This window comes from Sarcophilus harrisii, chromosome 2 (genome assembly GCF_902635505.1).
Source record: "Sarcophilus harrisii chromosome 2, mSarHar1.11, whole genome shotgun sequence".
Classification (NCBI taxonomy): domain Eukaryota; kingdom Metazoa; phylum Chordata; class Mammalia; order Dasyuromorphia; family Dasyuridae; genus Sarcophilus; species Sarcophilus harrisii.
In genome coordinates, this window is record NC_045427.1 from 2,663,465 (window position 1) to 2,681,604 (window position 18,140).

An 18,140-nucleotide genomic window follows, 5' to 3' on the forward strand; every position below is an offset into this window, starting at 1 on the left:
AAAGTTGTAGGAGCCGAAAGGCCAGAGAGCTGAATAACAGCTGTTCACTTAAGAGAAGCAGGGCATGGAGTGTGTGAGCATCAGATGGGGCTTTAGTTTCCACAATTAGGAAAAGTAAATTGGAAAAGTGAAGCAGATTAGTAAATTGAAACAAGAAAAGGGAGGCTGGGAACCACAAGGACATCAAAGAATACAAGCAGGGATGGAGGTTTTAGATTTGAACAGGAGGAGCCTCTGGACTTTGCCCACTGTTCTTCCCCCATAAGAATGGGGGCAGGGGCTGGTTTATGTGATGAGCGCTGGAGATTCACCTGGTATAACTTCTGAAACATTCCCTTAGTGGGGTGTCAGGGGAGGGACTTGCACTGCAAAATAAGAAAAAAATGCAGCCATGGCCGTTTTCAAACTGTGTTTACTAACCTAGGCACCCATTCTTGCAAGAATGCAAATGAAACTTTGCTGCTTCCATCAGTGAGTCAATGGAGTTCTGGGTAAGATACTTTGTTTCTTCCAAGTGTGTTTGAAGTGGATCTTCAAGCCAGGAGTCCCTGGGGGTGGAGACTGGCTAGCATTCTCCCTGCTCTCTGGGAATGGAAGCTGGAGATAGGTCACCATCCTGTAACTGGGAGTTTCTTTATCTAAATGTCTTAGGTGGGAGGAAAGCCAGGGGGGAAGCCTGTCCTGAAAAGACTGCCCAGAGGCCCAAGGGGCACGAGGACTGACTGAGACAAGAGCTTTGGATCTGGCAACTAAGAGATTATTTCTGACTCTGGAGACTGCACTTGGGGTGGAATGATGAGGTTGGAAACCAGATTGTCAGAGACTGAGGAGAGAAAGTGGAGGCGAGGTTGATGGCCAATGAGAGCGGGGAGGAGTGAGGGGGGAGCCTTCTGTCGGAAGGGCATCTTGAGCCCATTTGAGGGGTCAGGCTTGGTCAGCAGTAAGGCCTTCACAGAGCAGGTAAAAGTGGATCAACCTTAACCTGCAATTGAGAATCCGAATTTAGTTAGAAATGGGCCATGGCTGTCCATGTTGAGTGTATTTACTATTAGCACAGGCAGGTCAAAGTTAGAGCAGGTGGAACCGTAGAGGTTGCCACTCCAGTCCACTTCCCTCTAAGGGATGAAGAGTTCTGAAACTTGGCTGAGCTTGCAGTGCAACTAGGAAGGGTCTGAGGGAGAATCCAGACAGGGGTCTCTCTGATCCCAAACCCAGGCCTTCTGAGATTTTTTCACGGCCTCTTTTCACCTGAGATACTTTTATTTGACCCTGTCTTGAATCTGATGTTTGTGGCAGTGTTGGTGCGTGTGGAGTGCAAAGTGTGCATGTTGTGTGTTTAGAATCAGGGATGCAGTGAAATCACATGATGCAACAGGAGCAAATGCTGCCAGAATTCCTCAGATTCATGGGGAGTTTGATTTGGAATTAACTTTTGGTCATTGAGTCCCGAAACCTTTTATTCTTGCCAGAATTCTGTGAGCCCATCTGGGGCCCCAACTCATAGTTTAAGAAGCTTTGTGCTATGCCCCACCTTGCTGGGTTTTTCTAAGTGAATAATTAGGTTTTATTTGCTGGTTACTGTTGGCTGGGCTTAACCACCTCATCAGCCTTCAGAGCTGATTTTCACATTGATTAGATTGACTAGAGAATGCACTGAGACACTGCAATCTTGTGGAAGCCATTTATAAAACTTTTTTGACAAAAGTTCTTTTAATACTAAATTTTGCCTTCCTTACTATATCTGAGTTTATGTTATGTAATCATTCGTACTTTCACTTATCTTAAACCATCTTTATCCTTTTTTCCCTGGCACTCAGGATGCACAGTAGGCGGGTAGGGTAATGAGTCTGGAGTCAGGAATTCTGGTTTTTGTCCAGCCTCAGACAATCACTGTGTACTTGGCTAAGCCACCCAATTTTTGTTTGCCTCCTTTTTCTTAACTGGAAAATGGGCATCTTAGTAGTAGTTATCTCCTTGGGTTGTTGAAGAGCAAATGAAATAATTTTGTAATGTGCTTTGCACAGTGCCTGGCATATGGTACTTATTATTTCTGAGCTAACTTACACTCCCCTACCCACCCCAATAAGTTTTTCCCTTTTTTCTCTTTCCCCCTTCTATAGTAGTAATAAAAGTATTGATAAAATTATTGATGAAGTTTTACTTAAGCTGAAAATTCTCAAAAGGACTTAATTTTATCCACACGTAAGTGGCCTGCTTATAAATCTTTCTCACAAGAAACTATTGTGTGGACCAGGTAGTTAGAATTGTTGGCCTTTGGAAGGCTTTTCATCTTGCAGGAGATCCAGCTTTTAAGCATCTTGCTTGGTGCTACTTTGGTGTGTGCTGGGGAGGCTGCTTCCTGTTGGGTGAACCCTCGGCATTCCTCTCCCCTCTAGCTTGTTCTGATAGTTCTTTTGAGGAAATTATTATCCTGAGGCTGCTCTGCAACCCTCGGGGACTCTAGTTCTTCCAGTTTGTCTGCTGTTTTAACTTATTCCCCAAGACCCTGCTCTTAATTGCAGGTGGTTCTTCCTGTCTTCTTCCCAGCAGCACAAAGGGTGTTCATCATCTGAATGACTGCCAAACACGTAACCTCCCGGAGAGCTGTAGTAAGCAGCAGCTAAAATAAAACGGGGGAGGGGGTTTTCTTCCCTTTGTTAACTCGTTAACATCTTTGTGCAATTTGGAAGTTGACATGTTTTTAATTTTGTTCTTTCTTCCAAACAGACCATTCGATGTCCCAACCTATTATGGTACAGAGAAGACCTGGACAGGGTTTTCATGGAAACAGTGAAGTAAATGCAATTCTGTCTCCTCGATCCGAAAGTGGAGGCCTTGGCGTGAGCATGGTAGAATATGTATTAAGTTCTTCTCCTGCAGATAAATTGGATTCTCGATTTAGGAAAGGAGCTTTTGTAAGTACCTCTGTTCTTAGAAGAAAGACTCAGTCCTTTGTGTTTAATTTGGTTCTGTTTCGGTTTTTTGATTATTTGGTTATCTTAATACATTTAGGGAGAATACCTAGTTATTGTCCCCAGTCCTCCTTATTTAAGGAATCCTAAAATGGAGAAAAAGAGGAGCCATTTGGGGAGCGTTTGGGGCTTAATCTTGACACAAAGTATAAGCCCCTGTAACTTCCTCAACCAATCTTCAAGATGAAATTTTAATTCTTTGTAGGGGATAGCCCTGCACTTTACAATTTGAATATGGCCCCTTTTAATTCCAAGGAAAGGAGACACTATCTCTGTCTCTCCCTCTCTCTTTGTCTTTCTGTATCTCTGTCTCTGTTTCTCTCTCTTTTGTCTCTCTGTTTCTGTCTCTCTCTCCCCCTTTCTATCTCTTTAGCAATCACCAGTCATTGTATTTGTGGTGTTAATGCTTTCCTAGCCCCGCTATAGTTAAGGTTGCCATTAGCGCTTCCATTATAAATGATGATGGTTTTATATTCCAATTCCGGCCTTTGGTAAACAAGTGAACCACTCAATTAAACTTCAAAGTCTATTTGTTGTTTCCGTGCACTGCAGCAGCGTAGATTTAGGTCACCTTATGGTGCCTTTTTTGTGTGCTATTAAATATTCAGAATCAAACAGATTCTTTCTCCTCAGGGCCCTAGAGATGCTGAAACAGATGGACCTGAGAAAGGAGATGAGAAAGGCAAGGCTTCTCCGTTTGAGGAGGACACAGACAGAGATCTTAAACAAGGAGATGAGGAGGATTCTAAAATAAAAGGCAGAGGGTTGCCAAATGGAATGGATGCCGATTGCAAAGATTTTAAGTAAGATTTTCACTTTCTCCAGAAGACAAGCATGTCCTTCCTGGTCTGTGGGGCTCATTCAGACGGTTTTCCAGGTGCTTCCCATTCTGTCTGTGTTGCTACTGCCTGGGAGTATGGTTTTTTTTTTTTTTTGGTTACTTGTAAGCCAGGCTAGTTGGTTTTCTTGAACTCTGTGGATCCTTAGAATAATTCATGGGAAATGCAAGTCCTTTGAAGCATTTCAAATGAACAGCACTGTCATCTCTTGTCCCACGAGTGAGAGCTCACATTCTTTTTCTGTATTCTCCCCTGCCAAAACGTAGGGAATGTCCCATTTCAGCCTCTCCCCTTCTCTGTCCAATGGCACCTCTTGTCTGAGCTCTTGGCAGTGAATCCTCCCTTTTCCCTCCTCTCCTCACTCCTCTCTCCTCCCCTTCCTTCCACTTTCTCCTCCCCCTTCTCATCCCCTTAATAGTTTGGCTTAGAAAAATGAAGGCCTTTAATGTATCTGTGACCCTACCATGACCTTGCTGAGTGAATTCATGTTGGTTTTGATGGCGAGAAGACCGCAGATGATGGAGATTTGGGAGTTATTCTGAAGAATGTACTCCATTGCTTTTGAGGAATTAACATGGCCCAGTCATCTACAGACATCCTGGATCTTTTCCTTTGAAGGCATCTTAGAACACCAAATTGTCTAAATTTTACAAATCATTTCTTCCTATTTCCTGTCTATCTGCTCATATCAGAGCAGATACTAAATTTTGTCTAAAAGCCTGTCCACACGCCCAGAGGAACTAGTGTTTAAAGCCACTGCTTTTATATAGTTACAACGAGGGAGACAAAGAATTAAGATGATTTTAAAATCGGTGACGTACGTAAAGATCTCCTGCGTGCAAAACAGCCTCTAAAACTAATAAGTCTCTTTTAAAGAGTTCATTTAAAAGAAATGAACTCTATGAAATGGAAAGAATTACATTTCGAAAATGCATTTTGCATTTGCTTCCCAGCTTATGTCTAACACAAATTTCTTCCAAGACTAATTATTTAATAGTGAGTTGACTGACTATAACTCCTTAAGATCCACATATTTATAATTGAAGTGTTAAAACAACATTAACTATAGCAAGAAAAATGGCACCACTGAAAGGGGCAAACCCTAACCCCAGTAACCATGGAGAGACCAGCTTCCTATTAGCGTTTTTTAAAAAAACAAATGTGTTTTTTAAAAAAGATGTTTGTGAGTGAGTGCAGTTTTGATTTCTTGAGTATAAATGCTTTGCATTCAAATGAATGTTCTAATTCTGTTCTATGTTAATAATGCTGTTATTTCTTAATGTTACTAATTATTGTGGATTCAACTTCAGTTACTAGATGACATATAACATTTTTCAAAAACAGCCAGCCATTGGTGTGTCATCCTAGCATCCTCGCAGTTGTAGCTTCAAAGCTTTCCTCAGAAACTTGGAAGATTTTTTCAGGTCTGCTCATTTTGTCCTTATTTTATTTATTCATCATGGAAATGAGTCCGAGTGTCATCCTGAACAGATAAAATGAGAGCAGAATGTGGTTTCTCTGTTTGGATGAATTTGTAGACTTGTCCCAATGTCAGTCGCGGAGAAAGAACGTGATCATCTCCTCAGTATCTGGAGAAAAACATGAAGAAGAAATAAAGATGCTTAAAGGGCCTCGTAGGTTATCCAGCTTGTCGTGACATACATCTGAAGTATATGGTGCTCTGCAGCACGCCACCGTCACTCCTAGTCTCCCTCTGTCCTCTAGGGGCCTGCTGGTTCTTGGGGGCCTGCTGGGCTCAGGCCTGCCCACCCTCAGCTGGCTTCCAATCATACCCAAAGATGGCCCAGCCCTGCTCTCATCCCTGCTCCCAAAGACCCTGTCCGTGGTCAGGAGCTCTGATCATCCCTCACTGTGATCTCCAGCTGACCCCGTGGTGCTTTGCCAGGCTATCCCCAGTTCTAACAACTTTCTCCTCCCCTGTTCGGCAACCAACTTCCTCTCTGTTGGTGTCCTGTCTCAAGTGCTCAGACCTCTGGTCCAGTTGCTCAGGCCCAGCTCCCTCTGGCCATCCTCTTGCTTTCACTCCCACTCGTGGACTGCTGAAGGAAACTGCGCTAATCGGCAGAGAGTGGGGCGTCTCCTCCATTGGCTCTATTGTCCCAAACCTGCTTCTCCAGACCTCTCCTCCCCCCTCTCAGATCCCTTTCACCATCTGAAGTCTCTGCTCTCTCCACCCCATCCCCTCTCCTGCAGCAGATTGTCCTCTCTCCTCTTCTCACTTGTAGTCTGTGCTCATCTGTAGGCTGCTTTGCTGCTCTTGCCAATCCTGCTTCTTTCCTTCATCCTCAGAAAAGAATCTCTTCCTGTCTTGTTTGTTCTGGTCCCCTCCTCTCCTGCCTTTTGTGACCCACCTTGAGAAGGCTGTCTCCACAGATGAGGTCCACCTCCTTAGCTCAGGCTCTCTTCGCTTGCTGCTGCCTGGCGTTCAGCCTCTTCCTCCAACCCAAATGGCGCGGGTGCCTCTGCCATGATGTTCTCTCAGTCTGCTCCTCCTCTAGCTCTAGTCCCAGCGTCCAATCCCTTTCCTTCCCTCCCACCCAATTCTCTCATCTGGTTATTCAGCTTTGGCCTCCATTGTCAGTTCTTCTGTCTTGTTGTCCCACACAGGTATCTTCATCTTGCCCCTCCTCAGGGCCCATTCTTTTGGCATTGCCATTCCCACACCTGAGTGACTGCTGGTTTCTCCACATTGGGTGCCACTGGATGCTTGCTCCTGGCCATCCACACTCCCTTCTCAGCTCGGCCTCCCGGCCACGAGAAACCTTTCTCGGTTTCCCCTTAATGCTAGTGCCCTCTTTTCGGTGATGAGCCCTCACTTTTTTCTTTCTGTACCTTGATTGAGGACATGTAAGTTTGTGAACTTCTCAAGGGCAAGAACTGTTTTCTGCCTTGGGGTATGTCTGCAGCCTGGTTCCTGGCAAGTAGCAGGCACTCGGCACATGTTCGTTTTGGGGCTGACTTGGTAGAGCCCGAGTTGTGAGGACTTTGGTACCTGGCTTCCAAAAGGGCTGCTCGATGCCCCCTTGGCTCTCTACTTGAAGCCCCATTCAGAAGTGGAGTAACTGCCGCATAGAACACGGGTAGGAGGGAGGCTGAGAGATGGGGGGAGTCTAAGGGAAAAGAGGGGTGAAAATTAAGGAATGGAGTTTGCTTATTCAGTGCCCAAAGTTTTCAGCAGTAACGTTTAGGAGCCCTGCAAGTTAGAAATGGTGCTTATATGGTAAGTAAACAGGAACAATATTTTCAGAAAAGTCAGGGATATTCACCTGTATTTGTAACCTCCTTATTCCTGGAAATAAGAAAATGATTTTGGGGAATGGCTACAAAATTTGGAATAAATCTATGGAGATTTTCATAGAGGCAACTTATTTTGACGCTGGCCGTCATGTTTTATATCAAATGACCCAGATTTCTGGGACATAGACACTTCAGAGGAGCCACCAGGTTTTTGCTGGTTCTCCTCCCGGATGCCACGTTAAGCTACGTTTTTAGTCTGGGTGATCGGGCCTTCCATCTCTTGGCCAAGCCATTTCATTGATGGCACAAGAACCTTACTGGCTGATTCTTGAAAATTTTTTTTCATCATGAAAACTGAAGTTTGGTTTCCATTCTAATGGAATCTTCTCTTCTGGATAACAGTGATTTCTTTGCTGATTTCTGCCAGGGAGAGGTTTTGTCCTGTTAGAGACAGTTCAGTGGTTGGCATTTGGGGCCCGATTTTAAATCCAGCCCTGGATGCTTAGCCATTTCATTGTCTTTGTATGAAACGGGCATGATAGAAGCCCCTGGCTCCTGAGCTCATTGTGACTGTCAGAATGACATCTGAAACATGCTCCTTCCACTCCCTCATGATCCCTGCCTCTCTCAGCCTCCATTTCCTCATCTGTGAGATGGGACAATAGCCTCCACTTTTCAGGGTTGGGAGAGGATCAGGTAGCTTCTGTGGCCTGGTTCATCCCTTGATCTTTGGTCCTATCAGGAGCTCCCCACCCAAGAGCAGCTGACTGGCACTTGGGAGAGGGACCATTTTGCCATTCTTGCCCCGAGGGGGTTTGTGAGTTGTGGGAAACCCTGAGTCCTGGCCCGAGGTTCTGTGGGTGCGGTGTGGGTGTCGAAGGCCCTTCCTGGTGGCTCCAGTGAACGTTCCGGATGCCGTGTGGTTCTTGATTCTCAGATCACTGCATGCATGGTCTAGATGCCAGGCATTTCTGGGCCCCTCTGTGCTGCTTTAGGTGTTTGTTGCCAGTGGCTTTTCCACACTCTGATCGTGTCCAATTCTTTTTATTTAGTCGTACTCCGGGAAGCCGCCAAGCTTCTCCCACAGAAGTAGCTGAGCGCCTGGGCCCCAATTCAAATCCTCCTGAAGGACTGGGTCCTCTCCCTAACCCTGCAGTTAATAAGCCCCTTGTGGAAGAGTTCCCCAGCCCCGAAGCCCAGACTTTGGATGCCATGGAGCAAGTGGGCCTGGATTCTTTGCAGTTCGACTATCCTGGAAACCAGGTGCCGATGGACTCTTCAGGGGCTGCAGTCGGCCTCTTTGACTACAGCTCTCAGCCGCAGCAGGTAACGGGCTTGCCGGGTGACCTGGGCTGCCGACGAGGAGGGGGGCCTTGATGAAAGCATCTCAGGTGGCCTTCTCTTTATCTCTAGCTCTTTCAGAGGACCGGGGCGCTAACTGTCCAGCAGCTAACGGCCGCCCAGCAGCAGCAGTACGCGTTAGCTGCAGCCCAACAGCCACACATCGGTGAGTGTGCATGGTCAGCTTGGGGGTGGGGGGTGTCTGAGAGAAGACCCTGCACCGGACTCTTCATGAGCCGCCTCCTCCATGGGCCTCTTCCTGGTGGTAGCTTGGCAATGGCAGTGTTTTACACACTCGGGAAGTGCCCTGAAGTGCCAGCATAGTCCGGCCAAGTTGCCCATCCCCTTCTTGATGACCTTGGAGGCTGACTTTGACTCCTCTGCCCTCAATTTCTTCACCTGTAAAATGGGGTTGATGTGAGGATCAAAATAGATGCTATTTGTAAAGCTCTAAGCACAGTCCCTGGCACTTAGTAGGATCTTTGTAAATGTTAAGTGTCATCATCATCACTGTTATCCACTTATCTGGGTTATCCCAGACCTCTTGTGTGACTGTGGCCAGGTCATTCTCCTACCGCCCAGTCCTCCCCTCCTCTCCAACCTGTAACCTGGCGGAGAATAACCCCCCCCTTCCCAGGATTGTTGTCAAGGTTAAGTGAGAGAGTGAAGAGCACTTGGGGTGGGGTGCTGTAGTTGGTAGGATTAGACACATCAGAGCAAATTATTGAAGGCCATATCCTGTCTTAGGGCCAGGATATAACAAGAAGCTTATTTCTAAAGGGGAATGAAGGTTTTGTGGAGAGTGACTTTGTTTCCCCAGCTGGTATATGGGATTCGGCATCTCCAAATTTGCCTTGACCTATGATTGTGTTCTTTCTCCTCTGCTTCAGCTTGGGAGCTTGCCAAGCCCACCCATCCTTGCCTTTCTGGAACCCCTCCTCCCTGCAGCATGGAGGTTGTAAGAGGGTCTCTGATAGTTCCCCACTTTGAGTTTAGCCTGCAGTCTGCTGTTAGCAGCTGCAGCTTTCGAGAGTGTTAAAGAAGCAGGGAAACAGGGGTCCGTAGCAGGGACATGAGGGCCGCTTCTGGTGGGCTTGGTTCACATGTGTCCAGAATGGGATGGTGCAAGGGCAGAACATTGATCAGGGACTCTGTTTCGTTTTGGGGGTGTAGTCTCTATTGAGGAATAACCTACCTCCTGCGCACTGGAACATTTACAAAAGCAAATGTTCTTATGAATGGGCTTCTTGTTAAACACTTGGCTGGAGGACGGTGTCTAAAGTGCTTTCTCCTCCTATGGATGGCTTGCCTTTTTCTTGCTCTTTCTGAAGTTGTCTTTGCATATTTTGTTTAGTCTGGGACCCAGTAGAGAGAGTTGGAATGAGGACTCCTCCCCCCAGTGTTTTATTGTTGCTTTTAAATATTATTATCACTTTCCACTGAGTTTTGGCTTTTTTTCCTGTTTCCATCCCCCAATCCTTTATAACCAAGTCCTGTAACAATCCAGCAAAGCCAAACAATCTGGCCACAGCTGATGTGGGGAGCTTTACTCCCACTTGTAGTCCAAGGCTTTTGGCCAAGAAGGAACTACCAGGAGTGATCAATGGGACTCTGGAGCTGAGTCAAGTCCCAAATGTTTATTGAGCACTTTTCCTGTGCCAGGCACGGAGTTAAGCTTTGGAGGTGGAAAGAAAGGCAAAAAGCAGCTCCTGTTTTTGAGCTCTCAGTGGGAAAGAGACCACAGGCAGATTGGAAGAGAAAAAGAGATGAGAAAAAGAATGAGGAAGGGAGTTGGGGGCCTGGGGTGTTTTACCAGAAATTAAGTCCTTAATTTTACTGACATGGTGCTGCATCAATTCCTGTGAGTTTGAATTTTGATGTTCTTTATTCTTTTTTGTGTAAAGCTGTTATATAACATTCACACCTCAGAGAGGGAGAAAACTTCAGGGTCTTTGTTCATGTCTAGTCAAACCCAGACTCAAAATGCCCCTTGCAAATGGAAAGTCCTCACCCAGCCTCTACTTGAAGGGTTCTAATGAGGGGATTCCAGTCACTTTTGGAATTTCATCTTCCCATTTGGGGGCAACTTCTATAATTAGAAGGATTTTTTTGATCAAATGTGAATTGGTCTTTTTGCAGTTTTAGGTGCTAGGTCTCAGGTCAGGAAGATCAAATTTCAAAATACAGCCTCAGATACTTACTAGTTGTGTGATGTCTGTTCTGCCTCAGTTTCCTTGTCAATATTTAGGAATAATAACTATATAATAACTTAGCTCCTGGGCTTGTTTTGAGGATCAGAGAGATAATGTGTCCTGAGTGCTTTATAAAACTTAAAGGTATAGATAAATGTCACTAAACTGAAGCTCTATATTTTATTGCACATAAAACAGCATGTATAGTACCTATCTGTGTGACACCATGGAGCAGGTACATATAGCAACAGGTATTGGTATTTGGTAATACTGCCTACTGGTATGGAAGGTGAATTGTACAGAGAGATGAGGGAGGATGTTCAAAGTCTGAAATGAGGCCTTTATTAGAAACACTGGCTGTGAACATTGTTCTTCCCAGTTTTTCTTTGCTTTTAATCTTCCTGGTATGTAATCCTCATGATATATTGCTGTAATCACTTTGCTAATATTTTGTTCAAAATTATTGCATTGCTCTTTATTAGGGAAATTGGCCTATAATTTTATGTCTCTGTTTTAGGTCAAACCTAATACACCACCAGCACCATATTTGTGTTATTAAAGGAGTTTGGTAGGAGTTCTCCTTTGTCTATTTTTTCAAGTAGTTAATATAGTATTAATCTTTAAATGTTTGGTAGAATTCACTTGTGAACCCATTTTGTCTCCGGTCATTTTTAAAAATAGCTTTTTATTTTTCCAAATACATGCAAAAGTAGTTTTTAACATTCACCATTATAAAACATTGTGTTCCAAGTTTTATTCCCTCTCTCACCCCCCCTACCCTCTCCCATAGGCAGCAGACAATCCAACATATTTTAGACATATTTCCATATTCTTCACGGGCATTTCTGCTTAAGGAATTCAGTAGGGGGGAGGATTCTGGGAAGATGGTAAATTTCAAAGTCTCTAGATATCCCCCACAAAAGAAAAATTTGTGCTTCAGGTTGAACATAGACTGGTGAAAAATCAAGACGATTGGGCCAGAACAGGAGTCCTTCTGGTACAATCCAAGATGCTCTGAAGACCCCACTAAGTGTTAATGTGTGTGAAGTATAAACACTTCCAGACTAGCTCCACAGAAAAACCAAGTGGGGAGCCCTGGGGCTAGCTGGATTTGGCTGGAGCCTCTGCAGGAACCACAGAGATGGCCACCTCTTAGATTCGTGGAGACTGAGGGAATCTCAGTTGTGTTACAGAGATTGGTCCTTGGCAAGAAGAAACCAGCACACTGAGGAGTTAGGGGCAGGGATGCTGTTGGTTGCCAGCACTTACAGGAGAGGGGAGTTCTTGGTTTAGGCTTCCAGGTCAGAGGGAAGAGGTGAGATGAAGCTAGAAGTACCATCTCCCACCCCACAATTAGAGGTGCTTACACAAATACTCATTTAAAAAAAAAAAACTGGCAAAGAAGAAGCCAATCAGAGCAGCATACTTGGAAACAGGGAAGATGGGAGTTTATCTTCAGAGGATTAAGAAGTTTAAAAAAAGCTGCTTCTACCCCAAAGAGTAATGTTAAATGGATCCTTGCTCCAAATTAGTAGAAGAAATCAAAAAAAGAATTTAAAAACCAAATGAGAAACACTGGGGAAAAACAAAAAAATACCAAAAATTATCCAAGAAAAAATAAGATTGTGGGGGAAAAAAGTTAACCAACTAGAAAAGGAGATAGAGGCTAAAAGATGAAAGTAACTCCTGAAAATTAGAATTGGACAAGGAGAAGCAAGTGAAGCTATGAGAGGCCAAGAAGTAGCAAAACAAAATAAAGAATGAAAAAATAGAATAGTATGTCATATATATTCTAAGAAAAACAATAGATCTGGAGAACAGATGAAAAAGAGAAAATATAAGAGTAATTGGACTACCTGAAAGCTGGGTTCCAACCAAAAACCCCTTGACACAGTAATGCAAGAAATGATTCAAGAAAATTATCCTGGAGTGATAGAGCATGAGAGAAAATAAAAATAGAAAAAATGCACAGATCACCACCTCAAAGAGATCTTTGTGATAAACAGATAGGAATATTGCCAATTTTCAAAACCCCCAGATGAAAGAGAATATTTTACAACAAACAAGATAAAAGCAATTCAAATATGTTGGAGCTGCAATTAGAATTGTACAGTACTTAATCAGCAACCACAATAAAAGGCCTAAAGTCCTAGAATCATATCTACCAACAATCAAAGGAACTAGGCCTGTGGCCAAAAATATCATATCCAGCAAACTTATCTATAATATCAAATGAGAAAAAAAATGAATATTCAATGAACTTTTGCAGATTTTCAGGACTTTCTTACAACACAACCCAAACGCAATAGAAAATTTAATATATAAGAGCCAATATGAAACATCAATCAATTGAAAGGAAGTTGACATGGACAAATTGTTTATGTTTCTGAAATGGAAATGTATATTGTATTAAAGATTAATAATCAGCAATAAGGTAGCTCAATAAAAGATTGGGACAGAGTTAAGGTAAAACTAGTAATAATGTTATTCAAATGATGTGCAGGGGAAGAATAGACACAGAGACATTAGAAGAGGGAGGAGATTCTTAGTTCTGCAAACCTACTCACATTGGAAATGGGTAAAATAGTCAGCATTACATGGATACCATGTAATCCGGCGGCTCTTCTTGTACCTTCCAAAATCTATAAAGAAATAAAGGAGGAGGAACGAGTGGAGGGTGAAGCAAAAAGAAAGGAAGGATCCATGGGTGGAGGAAGATTAAGTAATTAATAGCAAGATAAACTAAGGAGCAGAATTAAAGGAAAGGGATGTGTGTGTGTGTGTGTGTGTGTGTGTGTGTGTGTGTGTGTGTGTGTATCTACACATGTATATGTAGATAACGTCCTTGCTTAACTCCTTTGGAGGAGAGGAGGAAGAAAGGGAAAAAAATAAAGTAAAACAGATGCACAATAGAGAACAACATACAAGGAAGTAAAAAAAATATGGACACCCATGAATATAATTTCTTATCCTTTCTTGAACTGGTCATTGTCAGATATTTTGAATCCTTTATGTTCTGCTGCATGCATGACAACATTGTGTTTTATATTTTTTTTTTCTTCTGGTTTTAATAAAATAATTTTTTAAATTAATAGAAAAAAATTTTAAAGGGTGTTTACTAATGGATTGTTCTTTTTCTTTTGATAAAATGGCATTATTTAAGTGCCTTATTTCATCTTTTATTGCACTGGGAAACTTATCTTTTTTTAATCATCCATTTCAATTAGTTTGTCAGATTTATTGGCATACAGTTGGGCAAAATATTCCCTAATGATTATTTTAATTTCTTTTTCATTGATAGTGATTTCATCCTTTTAATTTTTGATACTGGATATTTGGGTTTCTTTTTTAAATTAAATTAACCAGTGGCTTAGTTATAATTAATTTCCCCATAAAATTAGCTACTGAATTTATTAGTACAATAGTTTTGTTGTTTTAACTTTCAGACCAAGTAATCTCACCTTAAACTTTTCAATTTGGTGTTCAAATGGGGATTTTAATTTATCTTTTATCTAGTTTTTTAGTTGCATGCTCAGTTCATTGATCTGTTTTTCTATTTTTCTTTTTCTTTTTTAATCTGTGATGTAAGAATTTAGAGAAATAAATTTTCTCCTAATTTCTGCTTGGGTTGCATCCCATATATTTTGGTATGTTGTCTAGTTGTCATTCTCTTTAATGAAATTACATTTGATTTTGAAGTTTTTATTCCTTTTTGCATGGTCCGAGAAAAGGGTGTATTCCTTTCTACTTCCATTTATTTTTCTCAAAGTCTGTCATATCTACCTTTTCTAATATTCTATTTACTTAGTTTCTTGTTTGTTTATTGGTTGTATTTATCTAATTCTGAGAGTAGAAGGTTGAGGTCCCTGACTCCCAGATGGTAGTGAGAATCAGCACCCTCCCACCCTCTCCGTTGTGTTAAGTAAGTGCCCTGGCTTTTCTTCTTTGTCATTCATTCTCCTTCCTTTTCTCCTCCAGCCGGCGTCTTCTCTGCAGGCCTCGCTCCAGCCGCTTTTGTGCCAAACCCATACATTATCAGTGCCGCCCCCCCCGGCACTGACCCCTACACTGCGGCCGGCCTGGCCGCCACACTAGCAGGTGAGCAGCAGCGGCCAGCTTGGTTCTGTCCGGGGGCCTGGGATGGAGCGGATCTGGCTAAGCTGTCCAGGTGCTGTGGGTCCGATGAGGGCCTTCTGTTTACACATGGCATCATCCCAGTGAACCAGCTAAGTAGCCTTTGAAAGGACAGCCGGGGAGTCCTGTGAAAAGTGGGGGAAGTAGAAAGGGAGAATGGGGAGCTGGGTCCCGAGTTTGGGAACCGGCTATCTTTTGGAAATCACCAGCTCTTGTCATTCAGTTGTTTCAGTCACGCCCAGCTCTTTGTGGCCCCGTGTGGGGTTTTCTCAGCAAACATCCTGGCCGTGTCAGCCATGGCCTTCTCCAGCTCATTTTACAGATGGTGAAACTGAGGCAGACAGGGTCAAGTGATTTGCCCAGGGATCACACTGCTAGGAAGTATCGGTGACTGGATTTGAGCTCATGAGCATGAATTTTTCTAGTTCCAAGCCCGGGGCTCTGTCCACCCCCTTACTACTTGCAGAATTGAGGCAAGCCAGGTAAAGCAACTTGTCCAGCTAGGCGGCTCTGAGGCCAGACTGGAAGCCAAAAAGGTGAGGCCGCCGACTCTGGGCCTGGAGCCCTGGGCATGTGGCTGCATCTCCCGTCCCCACTTCATCAGTGTCCCATTATTAACAAAGGTCCAGCCCAGTTCTCTTAGAAACTCATAGGCGTTTGCAATTTTGATTTTGATTTTCTTAATCTTGTAAGATGTTTTTATTTATTTATTTTTTTGCAGATCTAGTTTTTGTTGATTGATTTTGTAAATTAACTTTATGTTCAGCACAATTGCAGTTTCCTCAAGACATAAAGGGGGGAAAACAGTAAAGTACTTGGTTAATGCAGCCTGCCGGTCATATTGGTGCCACATTTGTGAAGAATGCAGAGCTAGCTTTAGGCTGTCCCCACTAGACTCAGTTTCGCAGGCCTCAGAATTATAGCATCGGGCACATTGGCCATCGCCTTTTGGTCTGCAGTGGGAGGGACTTCACCCAGAAGGTATCTGACCTCCCTGGGAATTTTTCACCTTGTAGCCTGTGATGAGGAGGAAGAGGAGTAAAGGAGCCCTCCCAGTGCTTCCACTGGAGTATTCCCCAATACAGTAGTTCTCTTGGCTTGCTGCAGGCTTCCCTTCATACTCTCCTTTCTGAGTTTATCCAGCAGCAAACACTTGAGCACCAACTTTCTCTGCTACAGCAGCAGAATTGAAAGAGGATTGGAAAATGAAGAGTACCTTGGGCAGTTGTGGGAAACATTTTGGTCTAGGAATGAATAGTGCGGGAAAGTTGTTTATTCCTAGAGATGTCTCTTGTTTATCCTTTGAGAAAAGAGGTTAATGGGTAATCTCTAATGGTCTGCCTCTATTTCTGTGCTAACAGTGAGCTCATTTCTCATCCCTCTGCGTTTTGGTAGGTCCTGCAGTGGTCCCGCCCCAGTATTACGGCGTGCCCTGGGGGGTGTATCCAGCCAATTTATTTCAGCAGCAAGCTGCAGCTGCTGCCACCAGCGCAGCAAATCAGCAAGCCGCATCCCAGGCGCCACCTCCGGGACAGCAGCAGGTAGTGCCCGCAGCCTCCCTTCTGGGACATGATCTGAAATTTCTCTTGTTTATTCCATTTATCCCCAATTTGCTCAAAGCCAGGGCGTTTTTCAGCTGTGTTACTGATGAAATTCAAGAGGGAACATGGTTAGCCATGCCAGGCTTTTACTTTCTTAACTAAAAGCACTTTATCTGTTGAAAAACAGGATGCACGTACTACACGTAGTTGCAAACATGTGTTTACTTCAGATTCACAGATTCCTTTAAGACTCAACCTTTTAGACATAGCCTGATTTAGCCATCATAATTATGATAATTAAAGTCTTTTCTTTGGGATTACGACTGCTGTGGTCATCCCTGGCACTCTGTCTTTGGGACTCAGCCTAATGGAATCTTGGGTAATTCTTTGGAAGCTGCTGCTGGTGAACCCGTGACCTTTGTGGAAAACCTGTCCCTAGCAGCTCCTAAGAGAAGTGCATCTCGTCTGGTTTTTGATTGATTTATTTTTTGATAATATACCTGTCCAAGTATATTACCTGGATCTGTCCATCCCTTAGAAGCAGAAAGGGTTTGTTGGTCTCCTTTGATTTGCAGATGGTCCTGTTTTGATTGTAAGCACCCACTTCTCTTTCCTTGTAGAGCCCATGGGATGCTCTCCCTCGAGGTGCTGCTACTTCCTAGGTAGCTCCCCTTCTGGCTGCATTTTCCTTATATCAGTTTCATGTTTAAACTTGCTGTTTAGTCCTGTTTACATGTGCATATCTGCTTAGAGTTTATACAGTTTATGTAGCTGACACATTAGCACTTAAATTGACATTTCTCTGGAAAATCAGCAAAATTGAAAGGGGATTGAAAAATGAAGAGCTTTGGAGAAAATCTTGACGAGTTGAGCAATCATTTTGGTCTAGGAATGAGAGTATGGGAAAGTTGTCTGTTGCCAGAGATGTCTCAAATTTAGTTGGTAAACACTGGCTTGATGAAAAAAGTCTAGATTACTTTTGCATTGAAGAGGGATGAAAGTATTTTTCAGATAATGCTGTGTAATAAAGTTATGAACCAGGGTAAGAGTTAAGCCTCTGTTGCTTAAATGATGTGAAAGAGGAAATAAACTTTGTCTTGGTTCATCAGTTCCATTCAAGATGGATAAACTGAGTCCTTTTCAGATGATGTTTTTTCTAGAACCTCTGAAACAGCCTCTCCCTCTACTCTAGAATTTTGAGAGCCTGTCTCTGGTCTTTTTCATGTTTTCTCCAGAGTTCCAAGCCTTTGCTTTGAGTCCCTCAGTGTCTGTAAACTTGTAAAATAGGCAGAGCGTGCTATGCTGACAACTTGCCTTCCCAGTTGTGTTTTGTCATGTGCTCTCTTGGGTCTCTCTCTCTCTCTCTCTGTCCCTCACAGGTTCTCCGGGCTGGAGCCAGTCAGCGCCCTCTCACTCCCAACCAGACTCAGCAGGGGCAGCCAGCAGATTCCCTTGCTGCTGCTGCCGCCGCTGCCGCTGCCGCTGCTGCCGCTGCCGCCGCCAACCCTGCTCTGGCTTTTGGTCAGGGTCTTGCTACTGGCATGCCAGGTAATGGATTGACCAACCTCTGTTCATTCTAGTTTGCTGTTAGGGGAGAAGGTCCCGCCCCGTGTTCCCCAAAGTCCAAGTGCTGATGGTCCATGCTGGGGTACACCCCACTTGGGCCAGCACCTTTGTAACAGTGACCTGGGATAGTGGGGCTTTGGTTGGCAGCTTGGTGTTTGTTTCACTCAGCTGAAAACTTAGTAAATGAGGTAAAACTGAAGTTGAGTAGATTTGTCTCATGAAATCATGTTAGACATTCAGTCTGAAAGAGGGTACCTATTGATGAGTTTGCAAGTCAGAGTACAGTCAAGACAGAAT

The 18,140-nt window shown here is 43.7% G+C and overlaps 1 protein-coding gene across 11 annotated transcripts in view; it reads left to right on the forward strand.

Annotated features, from left to right (window-relative positions):
* The window catches only part of PUM2 (pumilio RNA binding family member 2), a 79,677-nt gene that overhangs the window by 29,542 nt on the left and 31,995 nt on the right, over positions 1-18,140 (forward strand). For 10 of the 11 annotated variants that reach the window (XM_031949583.1, XM_031949585.1, XM_031949586.1 and 7 more), the window contains 7 exons: positions 2,728-2,915; positions 3,606-3,775; positions 8,122-8,395; positions 8,483-8,576; positions 14,581-14,700; positions 16,132-16,277; positions 17,657-17,825. In XM_031949583.1, coding sequence (XP_031805443.1) covers positions 2,728-2,915; positions 3,606-3,775; positions 8,122-8,395; positions 8,483-8,576; positions 14,581-14,700; positions 16,132-16,277; positions 17,657-17,825 — 1,161 coding nt within the window. Of the gene's footprint in view, positions 1-2,727; positions 2,916-3,605; positions 3,776-8,121; positions 8,396-8,482; positions 8,577-14,580; positions 14,701-16,131; positions 16,278-17,656; positions 17,826-18,140 lie in introns of those variants that run through there. The other variant, XM_031949592.1, reaches the window with a different exon arrangement.